Source organism: Podarcis gaigeae (genome assembly GCF_964106915.1).
Source record: "Podarcis gaigeae genome assembly, chromosome: 15".
Classification (NCBI taxonomy): domain Eukaryota; kingdom Metazoa; phylum Chordata; class Lepidosauria; order Squamata; family Lacertidae; genus Podarcis; species Podarcis gaigeae.
The window spans coordinates 26457487-26475015 of record NC_139692.1 but is presented as its reverse complement, the minus strand read 5'-3'; the positions used below and the strand labels follow the sequence as shown (position 1 = coordinate 26475015).

Genomic DNA, 17529 nt, shown 5'->3' with positions numbered 1-17529 from the left:
GTTACAAGGGCTCTTAATCCTTTCTCCTTCCAAGGTAAGGAACAAATCATGTTTGGAAGACATGAGGGTTTAGTAAAGGACGGCTACATATTCAGAAAGCATGCTTAAGCTGCCCACATTTATAGTAGGGTGTTGTCTTGAGAAACCATTGTTTTCAATCTGCAGCCTTGAGAAAATAAGATCGCAAGCCCTCTAACACTTTTCTGATGAAAATAGGGATGATGATGATAATAATAATAATAATAATAATAATAATAATAATAATACCCTGCCCATCTGACTGGGTTGCCTAGTTACTCTGAGCAGCTTCCAATATATATAATACTGTACAACATTAAATAGATGCCTTCAGATGTTTTCTGAAGGTTGTATAGTTACTTACCTCCTTGGCTCAGGAGTCACTTAACTCCATACCCTCCAACATTTCTCCGATGAAAATAGGGATGTCCTAAGGAAAAGTGGGACATTCCAGGATCAAATCAGAAACTGGGATGGCTTCTGTAAATCTGGGACTGTCCCTGGAAAATAGGGACACTTGGAGGGTCTGAGATCAGGACCTGTCAGTTATAAACATGGGCCATCCATTGGCTACAGGTGGTTTTCTTGGCAATCCTGTCCAAATTCATCATTCTTTGACAGGAGGGCTCTAATAATATTGCTGGTGTGTGTGAAAGAGAGAGTGGTCTGGTGCATGGGGCTCACCCCATGGGAGAGATAGAGTCAAAGAGGCACTGCTAGACATGTTTGCACAGGTTATAATTTGGGGTTGCAGCAACCCTCTGGGGATCAGTAGGAACCTTTGCTTTATCAGAGGTGTGGAAGACAGCTTTTGTATTGTTGCATGCCAACCCCCCCACCCCAATTTCTGAGTGATGAGAGATTCAAAGCGTTCCAGACACTTTCCCAGAGTTTGTTTTCCTTGGAAGGAGGGAAAGCAGAGACATTGAGGACTTTCCTTCCTGCTGGCTCTGTGTCTCTCCAGGGAAAGGACTTGGGGAAAATAGTTCAGTAACTGCTTGACATTTCCAGCTTCTGTTTTCCTTTTTTCCCTGGGAGCACTGCAGACCCCCTCTCTCCTTCCCTGATAACAGAGGGGAGGCCCCCAGTGGGTGCTGCTGGCCTGTAGCAGGAGTTCACAGAGCTCTTGCGGCAACCAGGAAGCCTCAAGGCGTAGCTGCCTCTGTACAGTCTGCCGTCTGGGGTGAGGAGGAGGAAATAATCAGTAATGGTAAGGCACTGGTGAATGTAATGGTAAAGAGGGATTTCAGTTCCCATCATGGTCCCTATGCAGTGTCCTGGCTGGCACAGTCATCTCTCATTCACACTGCTGCACCCTCCCAGGAATGTATTTGAGATGCACCCATGTGCTGTAAGGCTACTGTCGTTTACAAGAGGACTGCAGAAGTACAGCTCTCACTGCAAGATTTTGCATGCCCCTGGGTATTTGCAGAAGGGCATTTTGTCTTCCTGTATAACTAGCTCAGTCCCTGTTTGGGGGGCACGTTATATGTGTGTACTGTGTCTCCCCCCCCCCCCCCCCCGCAATAAAACATTCTGACTGCCATTGTCGTCCAGTTCCAGAAACAGCTGTCCACAGCTAATTTATTTCCTAATGCTGCAGCAATGTTAATTTATAAATTACACTGGTAATTCGAGCTATTATTAATTTCAGATGGTGTAGGGCAAGACTAATTAAAATATGACACCAATTGCCACACATATGTACCAAGGACTAACATTTAAAATTAATAGGAATATTAAGTGTGACACCGGTCTCAGAGATGCTCTGCTCAGTAATTACAACACCCGGGCTGCAAAAGATTTGATAAAAGGAGATGGGGAGATTTAAGAGAAATAAATAAGACAGCTCTATTTATGTCTCTCTTCCTCCTCACCCTTCTGCCATCCTTTAAAGGGATTGGTAAAGTTTCTTCCTTCCTTTCCCCACATTTCAAAATCAAACTTGAACTTTCCAATTTGCAAAAAAAAATGACTCACTATACCAAAGGTATTTTAATGCTGATATAATCTAATGGTTTTGCATTTTGAGGGAATGTCTGAACTGCAAATGCAATCCAGTTTGAAACTAGTTTATCTCATTTTACTTTATCCCAAGACTGCATACTCACCATACATTTAAAGCACATAGCTTCCCCTAAAGAATGCAGGGAATTGTAGTCTGTGAAGGGTGCTGGGAAATGCAGCTCTTGGGGGGTAAATTACAGTTCCCAGGATTCTTTGGAAAAAGCCATTTGCTTTGAGTGTATGCTGTGTGCACAACCTTTGAGCCTTGGGAATTGTATTGGGGAGGGGGTGGATTCCTTTTTGCTTATCCCTTTCATGACATTCCGGTTCTTGATATTATTGAGGCGGCGGTGGCAACCATGGCAGTGAAACTGGGGCAAAACCAGTTTATGTCTATACCTGAAACATATCTCTAGTACTATGGAGACTCTCTCCTTTTACCAACTGCCCCCACCACTGCAGGAAAGAACTCTTATTTCTTTTGGTAATGTGTGTACAAATGCATGACTCAAGTCTGCTGAAGGGGGTCATCAACGTAAGCTAAATGAGGCTAAGTATGCACTTTGATTCGGCTTGAAAGCCATGGACCGGGGATTTCTCCTCTTGACAGTGAAGGGAACTCCCTGCTCCCCACACACATTTTCAAAGGAGGCAGCGGGTTTGGTGTCTTCCGCACGTGGATTATCAATGGCAGCCTGCCAAGCTTGGCTGCCTACCACCTCATTTATATATAATGCTCCTTTCCTCCACATCAAGATATCCAGGCAAACAAATGGAAAGGATTGTTTTAAGGGCTGTATCTAGAACTCCCATCAACAGCAGCAGTGCCAGGTGAAAGATGCATGCCCAGAAAACATTGTGCACTGTTTCTAGGTATCTCACCAGCCACATTGTCCTGCTGCATGGTTAAGGTTGATCCTTTTCTTTCTTCTGCAGCTGTGGGATTCATGAGTGAAGATGAGTACTTGGAGATCACTGGCATCACTCGGGAGCAGTCAGGAGAGTACGAATGCAGTGCATCCAACGATGTTGCCACTCCTGTGGTGCGGAGAGTAAAAGTCACAGTGAACTGTGAGTATTGGGTAGGTTGTTGCAGGGCAGGGTGTAGGTTGCTGCAGCTTAGCAGTAGTGGGGGAGGGTGCTGCTGGAAGGATTTCCACGGTCTTTCTTGGTGCATTTTCTGTGTTTCCTTGGCATATTCTCTGTACCTTTTAATACCTGCAAGAGATAAAATAAGAACACATGAAGCTACCTTACATGAAGCTGGTCCAACCTGAAACCTTCTGAGTCGTACCCAATGTAGTGCTAAGTTAAAGTTATGTAGCAGTTTACTTGTTTCACTGGCAAAAAAAAAAAAAAGGTTTTGTGCTAGCAGAATGTCATTGAGCATGAGAATGCATAAGCAGATTGCTGGTCACTTTATTGCGCTGTGGATTGACTATTCTGTTGCATGAGTTCTGCTAGTGCAGGCATAGGCAAACTCGGCCCTCCAGATGTTTTGGGACTACAGCTCCCATCATCCCTAGCTAACAGGACCAGTGCTCAGGGATGATGGGAATTGTAGTCTCAAAACATCTGTAAGGCCGAGTTTGTCTATGCCTGTGCTAGTGCGACAGTTGTGTTGGATTCCTCTGTTGCAGAACAGTAAAACTCAACCATCCACTAAAGAATGGTGCCCTGCATGAAAAGTGCATGCTTTGCATTTGAGCTACAAACCTACATTTGTTGCACCACAGTAAATCTTCCAAAAGGGGGCTGAACATGGTAAATTGGGAGCATCTCTTTCTAGTGACATCCCAGCAGAAATGATGCTGCCTAGGCCAAATGCCCAGTTCACCCACTGAATGGGTCACACTTGTCTGCATGCTTGCATACTGATTTAGAAAGTGGAACTGTGTGGGCAGTGGTAGTGTCTAAGAGATAGTTTGGAACTGGTTCCTTTGAGAATGCGTGTAAAATAGTCTTTGAGTGTTCACTACCAGGATCTGGTCACTGACTCTTCAAGTGCATCTGGCCAAGGAAGCTTCTGCCATTGGTGGTTTGTTTTTGGCACAAGCAAAACTCTGGAGAGGGGAAGGATCTTGAAGCAACTGCAGAGCAAAGTGATTTTCCAAAGCCACAGAGAACAACCCCTCAACTTGTCCCTTTCTCTACAGACCCGCCATACATCTCAGATACTAAGAACACCGGGGTGCCGGTGGGACAAAAAGGCATCCTCCAGTGTGAGGCCTCTGCAGTTCCATCAGCCGAGTTCCAGTGGTACAAGGATGACAAAAGGTACATGAAGGATTAGTTGTAACTGATATTAGGATATTTCAGCGGGACCTATCCTCACCATCACTGCATCAGAATTTACTTGCTCTCTTAGAAAACTGACAGCTGCTCCACCCTAAGCACAGTCAGCATGGTGCTGGTGGGGTAGATGAGCAGATTTCTCTGCAGTCGTTCAGCGACTGAGTGTGGATAAAGAACTGGGGCTAATTCTATGGAAGGATGAATTTCACTTTTAGTTTTCCTCTGTTTCTCATTTCCCCAAATTTATTAAATTCAGTTTGCTCCCATTTCCATAAATAGGGTAGCACATATTTTCTACTAAAAACTCTTTGCACAACAAAACCCATTCCCATTTCTGTATTCTTTTCTCCTTCTGTATGTATTTTCAATGCAATTCTGGTTAACATATATGTGCCTGGAAGCAGGTCACTATTATATATATTTCCTCTACTATACATCTTTTGTACTCTCTCTCTCTCTTCTCAGAGAACTTCAGTGCAAAATTTTAAAAAGGGCACATTTTGGAAGGTTTCGCTCATGTTTTGGTTTGTAAGGGGTTAATTAGGTAGGATCACAATGAAATGCAAATTGAATGAATCCCCCCACACACCCAACCATCTGTTTATGTTTCAAAGCAGGGGGATTAACTTCCAAACTTGTAAGGGAATCTGCTAGCATTTGTCCAATGTTACCTTTAGCTTTGCTGTCTTCAATTCCTGCCTTTACACTCACTTGCCACTTTTGCTTCTTCCACCCAACTTCTTATTATCCCCATTGTCAACATTGAGACCATCTGCCCTATATGTTTAAAGCACTATGGTACCGCTTTAAACAGTCAAAGTTTCCCCAAAGAATCATGGAAACTATAGTTTCTTAAGGGTGCTGACAATTGTTAAAAGAGTCCCATATGCCTTACAGAGTTGCAGTTTCCATAGTGGTTTAACAATCAGTCACCCTTGCCGGGGAACTCTGGGTAATGTAGAGGGGGATATCAACTCTCAACACCCTTCACAAACTACAGTTCCCATGATTCTTTGGTGGAAGCCTGGAATGTTTAAGTGGGACAGTACTACTTTAAATGCAGGGCACAGATGGGGTCTTAGATTGTATGCTCCTTAAAATTAGGGACCTTTTCCCTGTACGCTGCTCAGCAAAGTAGATTGATGGCACTGAGTTAAGAGTAATAATACTGCAAGCAAGTGGTAATCTTCTGCATGTGGCACAGCCCCTTCACCCCAATATCCTCATCTGTGTGTCTAACATGGAATTATGCTTAATAGCAGCCCTCATTGCCAAAGTTCATTGGTAGAGCAAGGCTCCACTGTAACAATTCCACCCCAGTTTGTGAGTGAGACTTACTTATCAAATTAGAATCATTCTCTGCTTGTGTAATTCCCACAGAAATCCCCAGACCTTGGAGCTCTCCTCCGCTAATTATCTCCACAGTGCAGAGGTCCATTGAAAACACAAATTTGGAGATATTGTCCATTTGATTAAGGCATTTGTTTTAAGTTGTGGATCACATGGTGAGCTTCCAATGTGTTGTCAGTCAGGATCAAAAGCCAGGGCAATAACACAGAGCAAGAGGCTGTGGGGAAAATTAGCTAAGCATAGCACACACACAAATAAAGCCACACACACTTTGTATTTTTCTTTTAAACAGCATACAAGAATATCAGGGTGGGGGAACGAGGTACCAAAGAGGGGAGACACAGGCTATGGGGGGGATGTAACTGTTTGAAAAAAAACTAAAGTGTCTTACATCTGCCAAATATGCTCAGCAACCTCAATTCATTCCCCCAGCAGACACTTTGTAGAGTTCTTCAGCTGCATCCTGTTCCTTTGCCTAGTGTCTGTTCCTTGTTGTTTGAATCTTCTTTACTTTAGAGAAATGACAAATAAGAGGAGATGTGATAGAAGTGTGTAAAACAAGGCATGGCATGGATAGAGTAGATAGAGAAAAGTTTCTCTCCCTCTCTCATAACACTGGAACACATGGACATTCAAGGAAGTTGAATGCTGGAAGATCCAGGTCAGACAAAAGAAAGTCCTTCATGCAGCACATAGTTAAACTATGGAACTCGCTGGCCTCTTCCCTCCCTTCCTACTACAATCTGATTTGAAGGTCATTTCTAGTGTAGCATTAGAATTCACAGTCTCCTCCTTTGGAATTCACTGAGCCAGTGCACGTTGCAATGGAATTGTTTATCTGTGCTGTGGACAAATCAATGGAGTCTCCTCCTTAAAAGGCAGCTGGCAAAGGAATCTTCTGCCTTGAGCTGTTTGTTCTGGCAGGATCTGCAGAAGGAAAGGACGCTTGAATCCAATGATCCCACGTCACAAAAGTGTTTCTCAGCTCCAGATAAATGACTTAGATAACTCATTCCAATTTTATATTTTTGATGAAATCTCTCCATAGAACTGATCACGTGGACCCAAAAATGGCATCAGAATTGCCCCCTGGTGAATGCTCCAGATCTAATTATGGTGCTCGAATGCAGTTATAGGCAGCAACACCAGCTAACTCTGTTAGCTTCCATCATGGACTTGTCACCATTTCTTGGTCTTCCTCTTTTTATCTTTGCTATCTCCAATTATTTCAGGCTCATTGAAGGACAGAAAGGGTTGAAAGTGGAAAACAAGGCCTTCTTCTCCCGCCTGACTTTCTTCAATGTCTCTGAGCAGGACTATGGAAACTATACCTGTGTGGCCTACAACCAGCTAGGAAACACCAACGCCAGCATCATTCTGTACGGTAAGTAAAGCATGTCCTGGTATTCCACTGAGATCGTATATGGTCAAGGAGATGCGGGAGGGGTGGACAGGTGAGTTAAAAAACCCTCTCTTTTCAAGTCTGGGAAAGATGGGCAGGGGGGCTACTGGACTCATGTCCTACACATGGGCTTCCCTTTGGCACCGAGTTGGCCACTGTAGTAACAGACTGCTAGACTAGGGCAACATACACCCCATACATTTAAAGCACCATGAAACCACTTTAAAGAGTCCTGGCTTCCCCCAAATAATTCTAGGAGCTGTAGTTCACTAAGAGCATTGAGAGTTGTCAGGAGACCCCTATCCCCCACCCCCAAAGCTACAATGCCCAGAGTGGTTTAACAATCTGTTTCCCCTCCCAGGGATCTATGGGGATAGTAGCTCTGGAACAGGGGTCTTGTAACAACCCTCAGCACCCTTAACAAACTACATGTCCCAGAATTCTTTGGGGGAAGCCTGGACTGTTTTAAAGTGGTATTGTGGTGCTTTAAATGTATGGGACACGGGTGGCGCTGTGGGTTAAACCACAGAGCCTAGGACTTGCCGAGCAGAAGGTTGGCAGTTCGAACCCCCGCGACGGGGTGAACTCCCGTTGCTCGGTCCCTGCTCCTGTCAACCTAGCAATTTGAAAGCATGTCAAAGTGCAAGTAGATAAATAGGTACCACTCTGGCAGGAAGGTAAACAACGTTTCCATGTGCTGCTCTGGTTCGCCAGAAGCGGCTTAGTCATGCTGGCCACATGACTCGGAAGCTGTCTGCGGACAAACGCTGGCTCCCTTGGCCTATAGAGCGAGATGAGCGCGCAACCCGAGTCGGTCATGACTGGACCTAATGGTCAGGGGTCCCTTTACCCTTTACCTTTAAATGTATGGGGTGAATGTGGATTTTGGTCTGACCCAGCAGGGCTCTTATATTTTCTGCCACAAGGGCTGAACAAGTGCTGCATCCATGACATTTATGAGAGTCATGAAAGACTAGCCTCCCTCCTTGGGATGCCACTGGATAGACAACTAAATCTTTACAAATTATATTTACTCCTAATATTTAGGAACATAGGAAGTAGCTTTTACTGAGTCAGATCACTGGTCCATCTGGCTCAGAAATGTCTACATTGACTGGTAGCAGCACTCCCTTGGCTTCAGGCAAGGGGCATTACTAGCCCTACTCAAATTTACCAGGGATTGAGCACAGGAGCTTCTGCCTGCAATGCAGTATCTCTACCACTGAGCATCTTTCCCTGACATCTGCAGATGTCAACAGCTTTCAGGATGTGGGGCTTCTGTCAAATGCTACTCTCAAAGAGTGGGACAAGAAATGAGGTGGACTAAGCCACCAGGGTGACACTTAGTGAAGGCTACAACTTCCTAATAAGGCAAAAGTCAGTCCAGGATTTTGTACAACTCTGCTGGTTCCATAATAACTTCGACTGTCTTCAGTTGTAATGGGCAAGGGCTTCACTATTCCACTTTTCTTGAGTCAGCTTCATCCTCCTCTTCACTGACACGTGGACTTTGACACATTCATTACTATGGATGTGGAAAACCAACCTGAGAAGATAACCTTCCCTGGAAACTGCATGGACGTTTCACCCCCCAAAAGAATGCCAGTATTCACCTTGAATTCTGCTTTCTGTGGGATTCTCTGGCACCTTACACCAACAAACTTCTTCATTCCACTGCCTGAAGTCAGTATGGGGAATCATTGGCCTGCCAGGTCTTGCTGGACTCCAACTCCCATCAGCCCCAGAACGCATGGTCTATGGCAAGGGATGATGGGAGCTGTAGTTGAGTGAAATCTACAGGATGAAATTTCTCCCACACCTGTTCTGACGTACACCTGTTTCAGTGTCTTCCAGAAGTGTTGTCAGAACTGCCTAGTACAGAGTACTTTCCTGCCTTAAATCGGGGAAACATTTACTGTAGCACTAGACTTTCAGCTCTTTCTTCAGAACATATAAAATTCCAAGAAGCTGAATTATCCAGAGGCTCCCCTACCCCACACTTGAACAACATGAATACACACAATCCCCCTCTGAGATTTTTAGAAGCCAAATAGCCCCATGGTGGGATCATTCAAGTACCATTGTTGCCTGATAAGAAGTACTAAATACTTGCAGCTGGAACCATCCCAACCCCATAGGACACCACAGAACTTCTAACCCCTTTACAACATCCTCATTTGGGGAAGTCTTGATATGCCCATTGTAGATCCATCAGATAACTGGTCCCCTCCTCAACTCACGTTTTATAAATACATCTTAAGAAATTTCCTCCTCCAGAGTATTGCCCTTTCAGGTAATCAAGCAGAGAGGGGACCTGTTGTGGCGAGGACAAATTTCCTCTCTATATACAAAACAGCCACCACCACCATCTCAGAGAGCCTCCTCTGACATCGCCACCCCAGAGTGCAGTCTGTTAGGTGAGGCTTTGGAGAATAAACAACCCAAACGGCTCGGTGATCCCAGGTTTGCTTCCAAGTCGCATTTTCTATTACTGCAACATGAAATAAAAAATTGACTTTCGCAAAGGGAGGCGGGGAAGAGCTCTGTACCCTTATCTGGAAGCTATTTTCTCCACATGCCAGAGCTCTGATTAGAGTGATGGATCCATCTGACACCACTCACAGCCAGGGACAGCTGTAATTGCTTGGCTTATTTGTCACGCTTCTCCAACGTTGTGGCAGGCAGAGCTGTTCTGGCTGCCTTTCTGTGCCAGTTGGGAGCTGAGGTGAGGAGCAAAACCTGGAGTGCCCCACTTTCCTGGCTTCCTATGCCCACTTTAACCGATTGTTACTGGGTGGTAGGGATAGTAGCCACGCCAGTCCATGTCTATTGACCATTTTAACATAACCTCCTTGTTGTATATTACACTCTTAAGAGGGCTTAAGCCAGGGGTCAGCAAACCTTTTCAGCAGGGGACCGGTCCACTGTCCCTCAGACCTTGAGGGGGCCCGGACTATATTTTGAAAATAAAAATAAAAATGAACAAATTCCTATGCCCCACAAATAATCCAGAGGTGCATTTTAAATAAAAGCCACATTCTACTCATGTGAAAACACACTGATTCCCAGATCGTCCGTGGACCAAATTTAGAAGGCAATTGAGCTGGATCTGGCCCCTGGGCCTTAATTTGCCTATCCATGGCTTAAGCGCTGTCCCATGGGGCATGGAGTGACCCAGCCCAAGACAGGTAGGTGAAAAGCAACATGAAGAGGAAGCCACACAGAGGGTACATCAATGAAACCAACATTAATATGGTCTGTGGAGGAGGAAGCCACTGCTTTTGATACAGAACAGGGGCTAATATCACATCCTCACTACCCATTTAAAGCACCATGACACTGTTGGAATTCTTGCCCTGGTCAGAGGTGTGTGCCTATCTGTCCAGGCACCGGCTGAATTCCTTTGACCTCCCTCCGGCGACTCCCGGCAGGAAAAAAACACACGAGGTCCGTTCCGGCGATTTTTCTCAGGCTGTGAGAAAAACACACGAACTGCTTCTCCTCCTCCCTGCTCCCCAGGGAGGGGAATCAGACTCAGACAGAAATGTATCTACATGTCTTTATTTCTGTCTCTCACATCAGTACAGAGAAACATGTCTGCACTCCACAGCAGTAAGAATAAACTCCACCCATGTACTTCCAGTACAGGTCATATGACACACACACTGAGCTAACATCCGGTGCTCAATACAGAATGGACTGCCCCTTTGTTCCCATGGCAACAGTCACAGACTTCCTGTTTGGCTTTCCAGCCACAAGCAGCTGACTTGGCTGCTATAGCCTTTGCTTGCTGCTGCATTGCTGCTTTAGAATAACAGACACAGCTTTAAGCAGACATGGCTTCCCCCAAAGAATCCTAGGAACTGTCATTTGTTAAGGGTGATGAGAGTTGTTAGGAGACACACACACCCCTTCCCCTAACAGAGCTGCAATGCTTAGGGTGATTTAATTATCAATTGCTCTTCCCAAGTGACTCTGGAAATTGTAGTTGTAATGGGAATAGGAGTCTCCTAACTGCTCTTTGTCCCCTTCACAAGCTACAGTTCCCATGATAACTGGAGGTAGTAGCAACTGCTTAAACTGGTCGAGTACTGCTTTAAATGTGTGGTGCAGATGTGGCCCCAAAAGCCCAGTCCCTGAGAGATGACTCAGACAGTCCCTTGTATGGCAAGCCAGGAGGGCCAATACAGAACAGTAGGTTTCCCCATAAATACATTGCCATTACTTCCATAGTAACCAGAATGGGAATTATGGAAGAAAGAATGCTAATCTGTGGGTCAGCAAGAAACTGAAAACGAAAACTACTCATCTTCTAAGCACAGCATGAGTCCAGGTTCTTATTTCAAAGAATCCCAGGCCTCTGGACACAACAGACATGCATAGTTCATCCACTAGAATTGGGGCTCTTGCATTCTCCTACCATTGGTAAAAGAGAGGCTGGCATCTCCTGGCCCGGTGATCATCATGATGCAACCTTTGCCCCAGTGTGTTGTGTGCCATATTACTTTAGTCTATTAAATAGGAGCCTAGGACTGCTTGAGTCCCTGAGGAAGTCTAAGTGGCCACTGGATTGGAATTAGAAGCTAAATATCTCAATTTATTCCTTTGTCTGAATCTCTAGGTATCCACACTGGAATCTCTCCAAATGTCAGGCAGGGGTAACGTCAGTGTTTCAGACCACATATAATTATTCTTCATGGCCAAACAAGAGGATGTACTGTAGATCATGTAGCCATTTTCTGAAAAACCTGTGTAATTTTGATTTGTTTCAAATGAAAAGCAGCTGTGTGAGGCTGTGAGTTTCAATGGAAAGATGCTAGTGGGGAGGGAGTTGCTTGACCCTTCTCTCTCTCTATCTCTCTCTCTCTCTGCTACCCACATCTTTTCTCTCTGTGTAGAAAAGCAACTGGGGAAAGGTCACTTTTAGTGAGAAAATGCCTCAAGTGGGATTTTTATTTGCTTAGCTAATTTATACACCGCTTTGTATTTCAGCAGAAATATGGTTAAGGAGCCCTTCCCTTTCATTTCTCTTCAGACACTGGAGAACTGTAGATTTGCACGTTTGGAAAATTAATCTAGCTAAAAGCGGGCCTCCAAATGCTGCTGAGAATCTTTCCCAAGTGAATTAGCATTTTCTTGCCCTGTTGAAATCTGAAGTGGCAGTCTGATGTTGCAGAATTGTAGAAACTTGAATCCCTGCCTACATGGGCTTCAGCTTGCCTATCTCTGTGTATGTCACAAGTGGGATGGGTCATGTCACAGGTGGGAAGAGAAATTAGGGTCCCAGTCTTTTAGTTACTTGTGATTTAAATGATTGATTGAGTTAGATTTCCACCAGCCCATCCCAAAGGCTTGGGATAGGAAAGAGGGCTTGAAAAACAAGCACAACCCACCCCCTATTTGAATAATAATAAATAAAATGGCATGTTAGAAACTGCAGCAAATGGGATAGCACATGTACTACCCCATACACTAGCTAGCAGCTACACTCTAGAACTGTTGCCTATTGATATTAAGCAGGTGTCTGAGAATACTGTTTGCTTTTAAAAAATCAGCGTTTGCTTTAAAAAAATGTTTAGGAAAGCAAAGTCAGACATGCCGTTTTAACATGTCATTTTAGTTTATTATGTCATTTTAAAAAAAACTGCTGCTTTTACTTAAATTTAGAGGAATTGAAGGTCAACACTTATTTTCAGCATTGATTTCATCAGTTTTATTAATGACAAATTTATGTTGCTTTGTGGAAACTTCTTGAATGTTTTTTGATGATTACGTGGCATACAAGCCTTGTTAAATAGATTAAATAAATAAATAACTCTTTTTAAAAAAAAACAATGCCCAGGGTCTGGATTTGGAGAGTCATTCGTAGGAGGCAGCGGCCTGGAAGTCACTGAATAGGGATGGAAGAGCAATTCAATGCAGGTTTCCACTCAAGTCAAATCTATCCGGTAGACACTTTCCAAAATAATATGCAAAAAGAAACACGGCAATCCTGCAAAATATGAGCCTACCCGAATATTGCTTTGCAGTTCGCCAGGCAAACAATGTTTGGGGGGGGAATGCATATTTCAGGGTAGCATGTGCTAAAATGTGTGCATTAGTCAAAACTGCATAAGGATATGTGTTTATTAGGAGAAAAACACAATGGGACTTGCTGCAAAATGGGGACTGGCAAAACGAGAAACCAAGGGAACAAAATTTGACAGATCCTTCCATCCCTGTCACTCAGAATAAATGTCATTGCTGCTGTCATACAATGAAGAAACTAGAAACACAAGGGGGATTCATGTGGTGGGAGGTAAGCATTTTGAGGGGATGTAAAAGAAGAAGCAGTCTCTTCAAGAGGCTGATCCCATGCAGCCTTCCAAGCAAGAGTTTGTGTCCACACCAGGGCATAAAATGTTTTATACTGCTGATTGATTAATTCCTGATGACATCTCTCCCATCACATGCATCACAACGTTCTGTCATACAGCCTTGCAAAAAAATAATAATAATCTGCTACCAAATGTACACTCAATGTCAAATGAAGCTAGTTTGTGCCTTTCATAGTTATATGTCACAGCCAAGTAGGTAGAGAAGAGTTTTTCTCCCTTTCTCATAACCCTAGAACTTGTGGACAGCCAATGAACCTGAATGTTGGATGATTCAGGGTGGATGAAACTCTGGAACCCACTCCTGCAGGAGGCAGTGATGGCCGCCAACGTGTATAGCTTTGAATGAGGATGAGACAAATTCATGGAGGACAAGGCTATCAATGGCAGCTAGTCGTGCTCTGCCTCCATGGTCTAAGGCAATATTCTGAATATCAGTTGCTGGAAACCACAGGGATGGGGTGGATTGATTGTTCTTGTACTTGGGTCCTGTTGGAAGGTTTCCTGCAAACATCTGGTTGGCCACTATGAGCACAGGATGCTGGACTAGATTGGGCTATTGGCCTGATCCAACAGGCTCTTCTTATGTCAGGGCACGGTTGCAAATTGTGAATACTCTTGAGCCCATTCCATGTAGCCCAAGTTTCCCAAGGTGAAACTGGTAGGTGGAAATACCACAAGGAGTGACTACTATGGTGAAGTTGGTATTATTATTATTAAGTCGTTTTGCTCTTAGTTGGACCTAAAGTGGTATTAGGAGTTGAATTCTAGAGACTACCAGAGGTCAGTGGTGAATTTGCATGGGTAGTACCTATTTTATGGCAGGGAGTTCTACGTGTCTCAGATCCCACATTGTTCCAGATGATATGAGGCCTCCCCAGAAGCCACACCAAAAGCATAAGTATCTGAGCCCAGGGATCTTGTGAGATTGCTTTCGCCGGCACTGCATGGATTACAGTTCCCCAATGCCACAGACAATACAACAGTGTCCAAGGCTTTTAGTCCTCTTCAGTTTATGTTCCTCAGATATGTACCGTGTAGGTTATAGCAGACCCAGAAGCCTTTGTAGGCTTTGATGCACATCACTGCTGTCACAGGCTTGCACTAGACCTTGGGACAGTTCTAGAGGAGCCTAGTACAATGGGGGTTGTGAAAGGTTCTGATAAGTGAGCTCCAGGTCTTCACTGAAATCCTTGTCAAAATTGTGGTGGGTGTTTTATTCCACTGAATTTTGTTGTATGGCTTAGAACAGGAGGAGCTATTCACCAGTGGAACAGGCTACCTTGGAAGGTGGTACTCTCCTTTATTGAAGGTTTTTAAACAGAGGTTGGATGGCCATCTGTCATGGATTATTTAGATGTGGTATCTGCATTGCAAGGGATTGGACTAGATGACACTTGGAGGTCTCTTCAAACCCTACGTACCTATGATTCTATGATTTAAAGCATGTTTAAAATGCACAACATCCTCAGGGGAATCCTGGAATCTGTAGTTTGTTAAGGAGGATGGGAATTTCGGCTATGTTGGCATTAGCTGCAGTTCTCAGGATTATTTGGGGGAAGCCATGTGCTTGAAATATGATTGAAATGTATGGTGTGTGCACAGCCTTGGTCAGGCTGGACTCCCTAGTTGGCAAAAACTAACTCTCAGACAATCATGCCAAAAGCAGCAATCGTTCTTCCCTTTGTTGAACATTTCTTCCCTGAACAAATCCAAGATGTAGAGTGGTTATTCTTTCTTAGGTGAGGCAGGTGTTTTAATTTCCCCACCACTAAGATGCAATAAAGGAACAACCACCATCTCGTGAACCGCGGAGAGCCTTAAAGGAGCTCAATGCAGGGGCAGAGAATCAGTCTGCTGTTCACAGAGGGATCGTCAGATAATTAAACTACAGCAGGGTCCCACTGTACCATCCTGTACTAATCTTAGTTTAGCAAATCACTTTCTTCCCCTCCGCACCACCCTCCCACAACACCTTTTGTGTGACTACATTGTAAACTCTGCAGGACTTCACTTTGGTTCCGCATAGTGCCTTAATCTAGTGGGAAGCTAATTTCATAAGAGGTCTCCTGTTGAGAGCCAGAATTCTAGGCCCAACCGTTGTTAGGGGCAACCGCAGACTCCATGTTTTGAATATGGGGGTATGCTGCGCTAAAATCAATAGGGAAGAGGCATGACAAGGTCCCTGAGGTGTCATGCCATCACAGGTGACCTGCAGTTTTGACCAAAAAGTGCAGAATCCTGATTCCCTCATTAATCTTAATTGATAGAGCAGTTGTGCTCCTAAATGATGAAGAGGGAGGGCAATGCATTCCTCCATAAACAACCTGATTTGCCACATTTGAAGGAGAAAAGAATAAGCTCAGCAGAGCTAATGTGGTTGTGAGAGGAGGTGTGTAGGCTGGCAGCTAAGAGAGAAGGCTGTGTGTGGAGCAGGCCCTAATTCAAGTTTTGCCTAATTCCCCAATCTCTCAGCCTCAACACCCACATAAAATGCTGGGCTGCTTTCGAGGGCCATTGTAAAGATGATTGAGATAAGTTATGCAAAGTGCTTTGAATACTTGATATGTGCTATTTAAGCACACAAATGATTATTACCATCCACTTCCATGGATGGAGATGTGAAGGAACTATTTTCTCACACAAATCCTTCAGGAAAAGAATCTAATGAGTGAACCTTCAAGAAGAGGTACAGTGGTTTGAGGAGAATAGCTCTCATCCATTTGACTTCTTTGGCCATTGAAAAGTCTCCTCTGAGATTTTACAGGGTTTGCCTATTGTGTTTGTTATATTAAAGGGGGCCCTCAGGCAGAGAGTTGAAAGCTGTGAGGTGTGAACTAGGCAACTGGGAAGCCCAATTATTCCTTGGTGTTTAATTTTATTTAAGGCTTTTCATATCTGCCTTTTGGTTCTATAGTAGAACTTCCCCTCTACAAAAGGCAGTCAGTGACCACCCAAAACTGTAAAGCAGTGAGAAGAGGCTGTGATTTGCAGGAGAGAATTTGTGGACATGGTATCAACTAACCATCACTTCTTCCCTGAAACTCTCCTACCCTTGCCCTAGCACTTTCCCCTTTGACACAGGAAACATGGAGTTGGCTGACAAATACAGCTAAGGTGATGTGGGAAAGGGAAAGCAACAACTGGGGTTAAACATTCCCTTCCCTGACCATTGAAGATAAATTGTTAGCTGTCTTATGGGCTGGACATACTCCTCTTCTGTAGCAGTCTTCAAAACAGGCAATAATATGGGATGATAATATCAAGAAATCAAGGCATTGCACAAAGTGATGTGTAGGCCTAGGAACAGGCTGTGATCCCCGGCCTCTCCGGTGACCAAATGGGCTCTTTTGCAAGGCTGGCATTAAAAAGTATGTCATCCTTTCCATCTCCTTTTCTTCATGCTTCCTTTCATTCACTTTCAGAAAGTGTCTGCTGTTCTCTGTTTTGCCCATTTACTTCACAGCCCTCCCACTGCCACCCACACCTTCTCCATCCCATTTCTTATTTACACGGCGCTGTGGTCATGGAGTGGTAATTATGAAACAATATATTTATTTTTATTTTATCTTCATTTTTCTCTTCCATTGTTTCCTCACCTGGTTTAGAAATAAGTGAGCCCACAAGCTCAACCTTGTTCCAAGGTCAGTATTGTTCTTGCTGTATGTCACCTTCCGCTCCCTTATTTGCAACCTCCCCACCTGCTGCCACCCTTCGTTATACATTGCCTGTTTCCCTTGTCCGATTTGCATGGAGGACCGTACCACTTCCTGATGAGCACCCAAGAGACTGCAGGCTCTGATTGGTCTCCTTGTCTCCATCATGTCATGTTTGATCTGTTGACTCAGTGGTTCAAAGCTCCAGTAACCAGTTCCATATCTCCTTCTCCTCCCTCACAGATCAGACTCAAGTAACTAAAAGTGTATCTGCATGCAACATTCATATTGCCTTTATACCAGGGATGGGGAACCTGTGGCTCACCAGTTTTTGCTGAACTACAACTCTCATCAATCCTGACAAGAATTATGGATGGTGGGAGTTCTAGCCCAACAATGTATGGAGAGTTAGGGGTGATGGAAGTTC

The 17529-nt window shown here is 44.3% G+C and overlaps 1 protein-coding gene across 8 annotated transcripts in view; it reads left to right on the top strand.

Moving 5' to 3' along the window:
• LOC310832627 (protein CEPU-1) overlaps positions 1-17529 on the top strand; it is an 819723-nt gene that overhangs the window by 790549 nt on the left and 11645 nt on the right. For 4 of the 8 annotated variants that reach the window (XM_083714754.1, XM_083714753.1, XM_083714758.1 and 1 more), the window contains exons 5-8: positions 2962-3096; positions 4182-4302; positions 6903-7054; positions 17055-17090. In XM_083714754.1, coding sequence (XP_083570880.1) covers positions 2962-3096; positions 4182-4302; positions 6903-7054; positions 17055-17090 — 444 coding nt within the window. The remainder of the gene's footprint in view (positions 1-2961; positions 3097-4181; positions 4303-6902; positions 7055-17054; positions 17091-17529) is intronic. The other 4 variants (XM_083714760.1, XM_083714757.1, XM_083714756.1 and 1 more) reach the window with 1 other exon arrangement.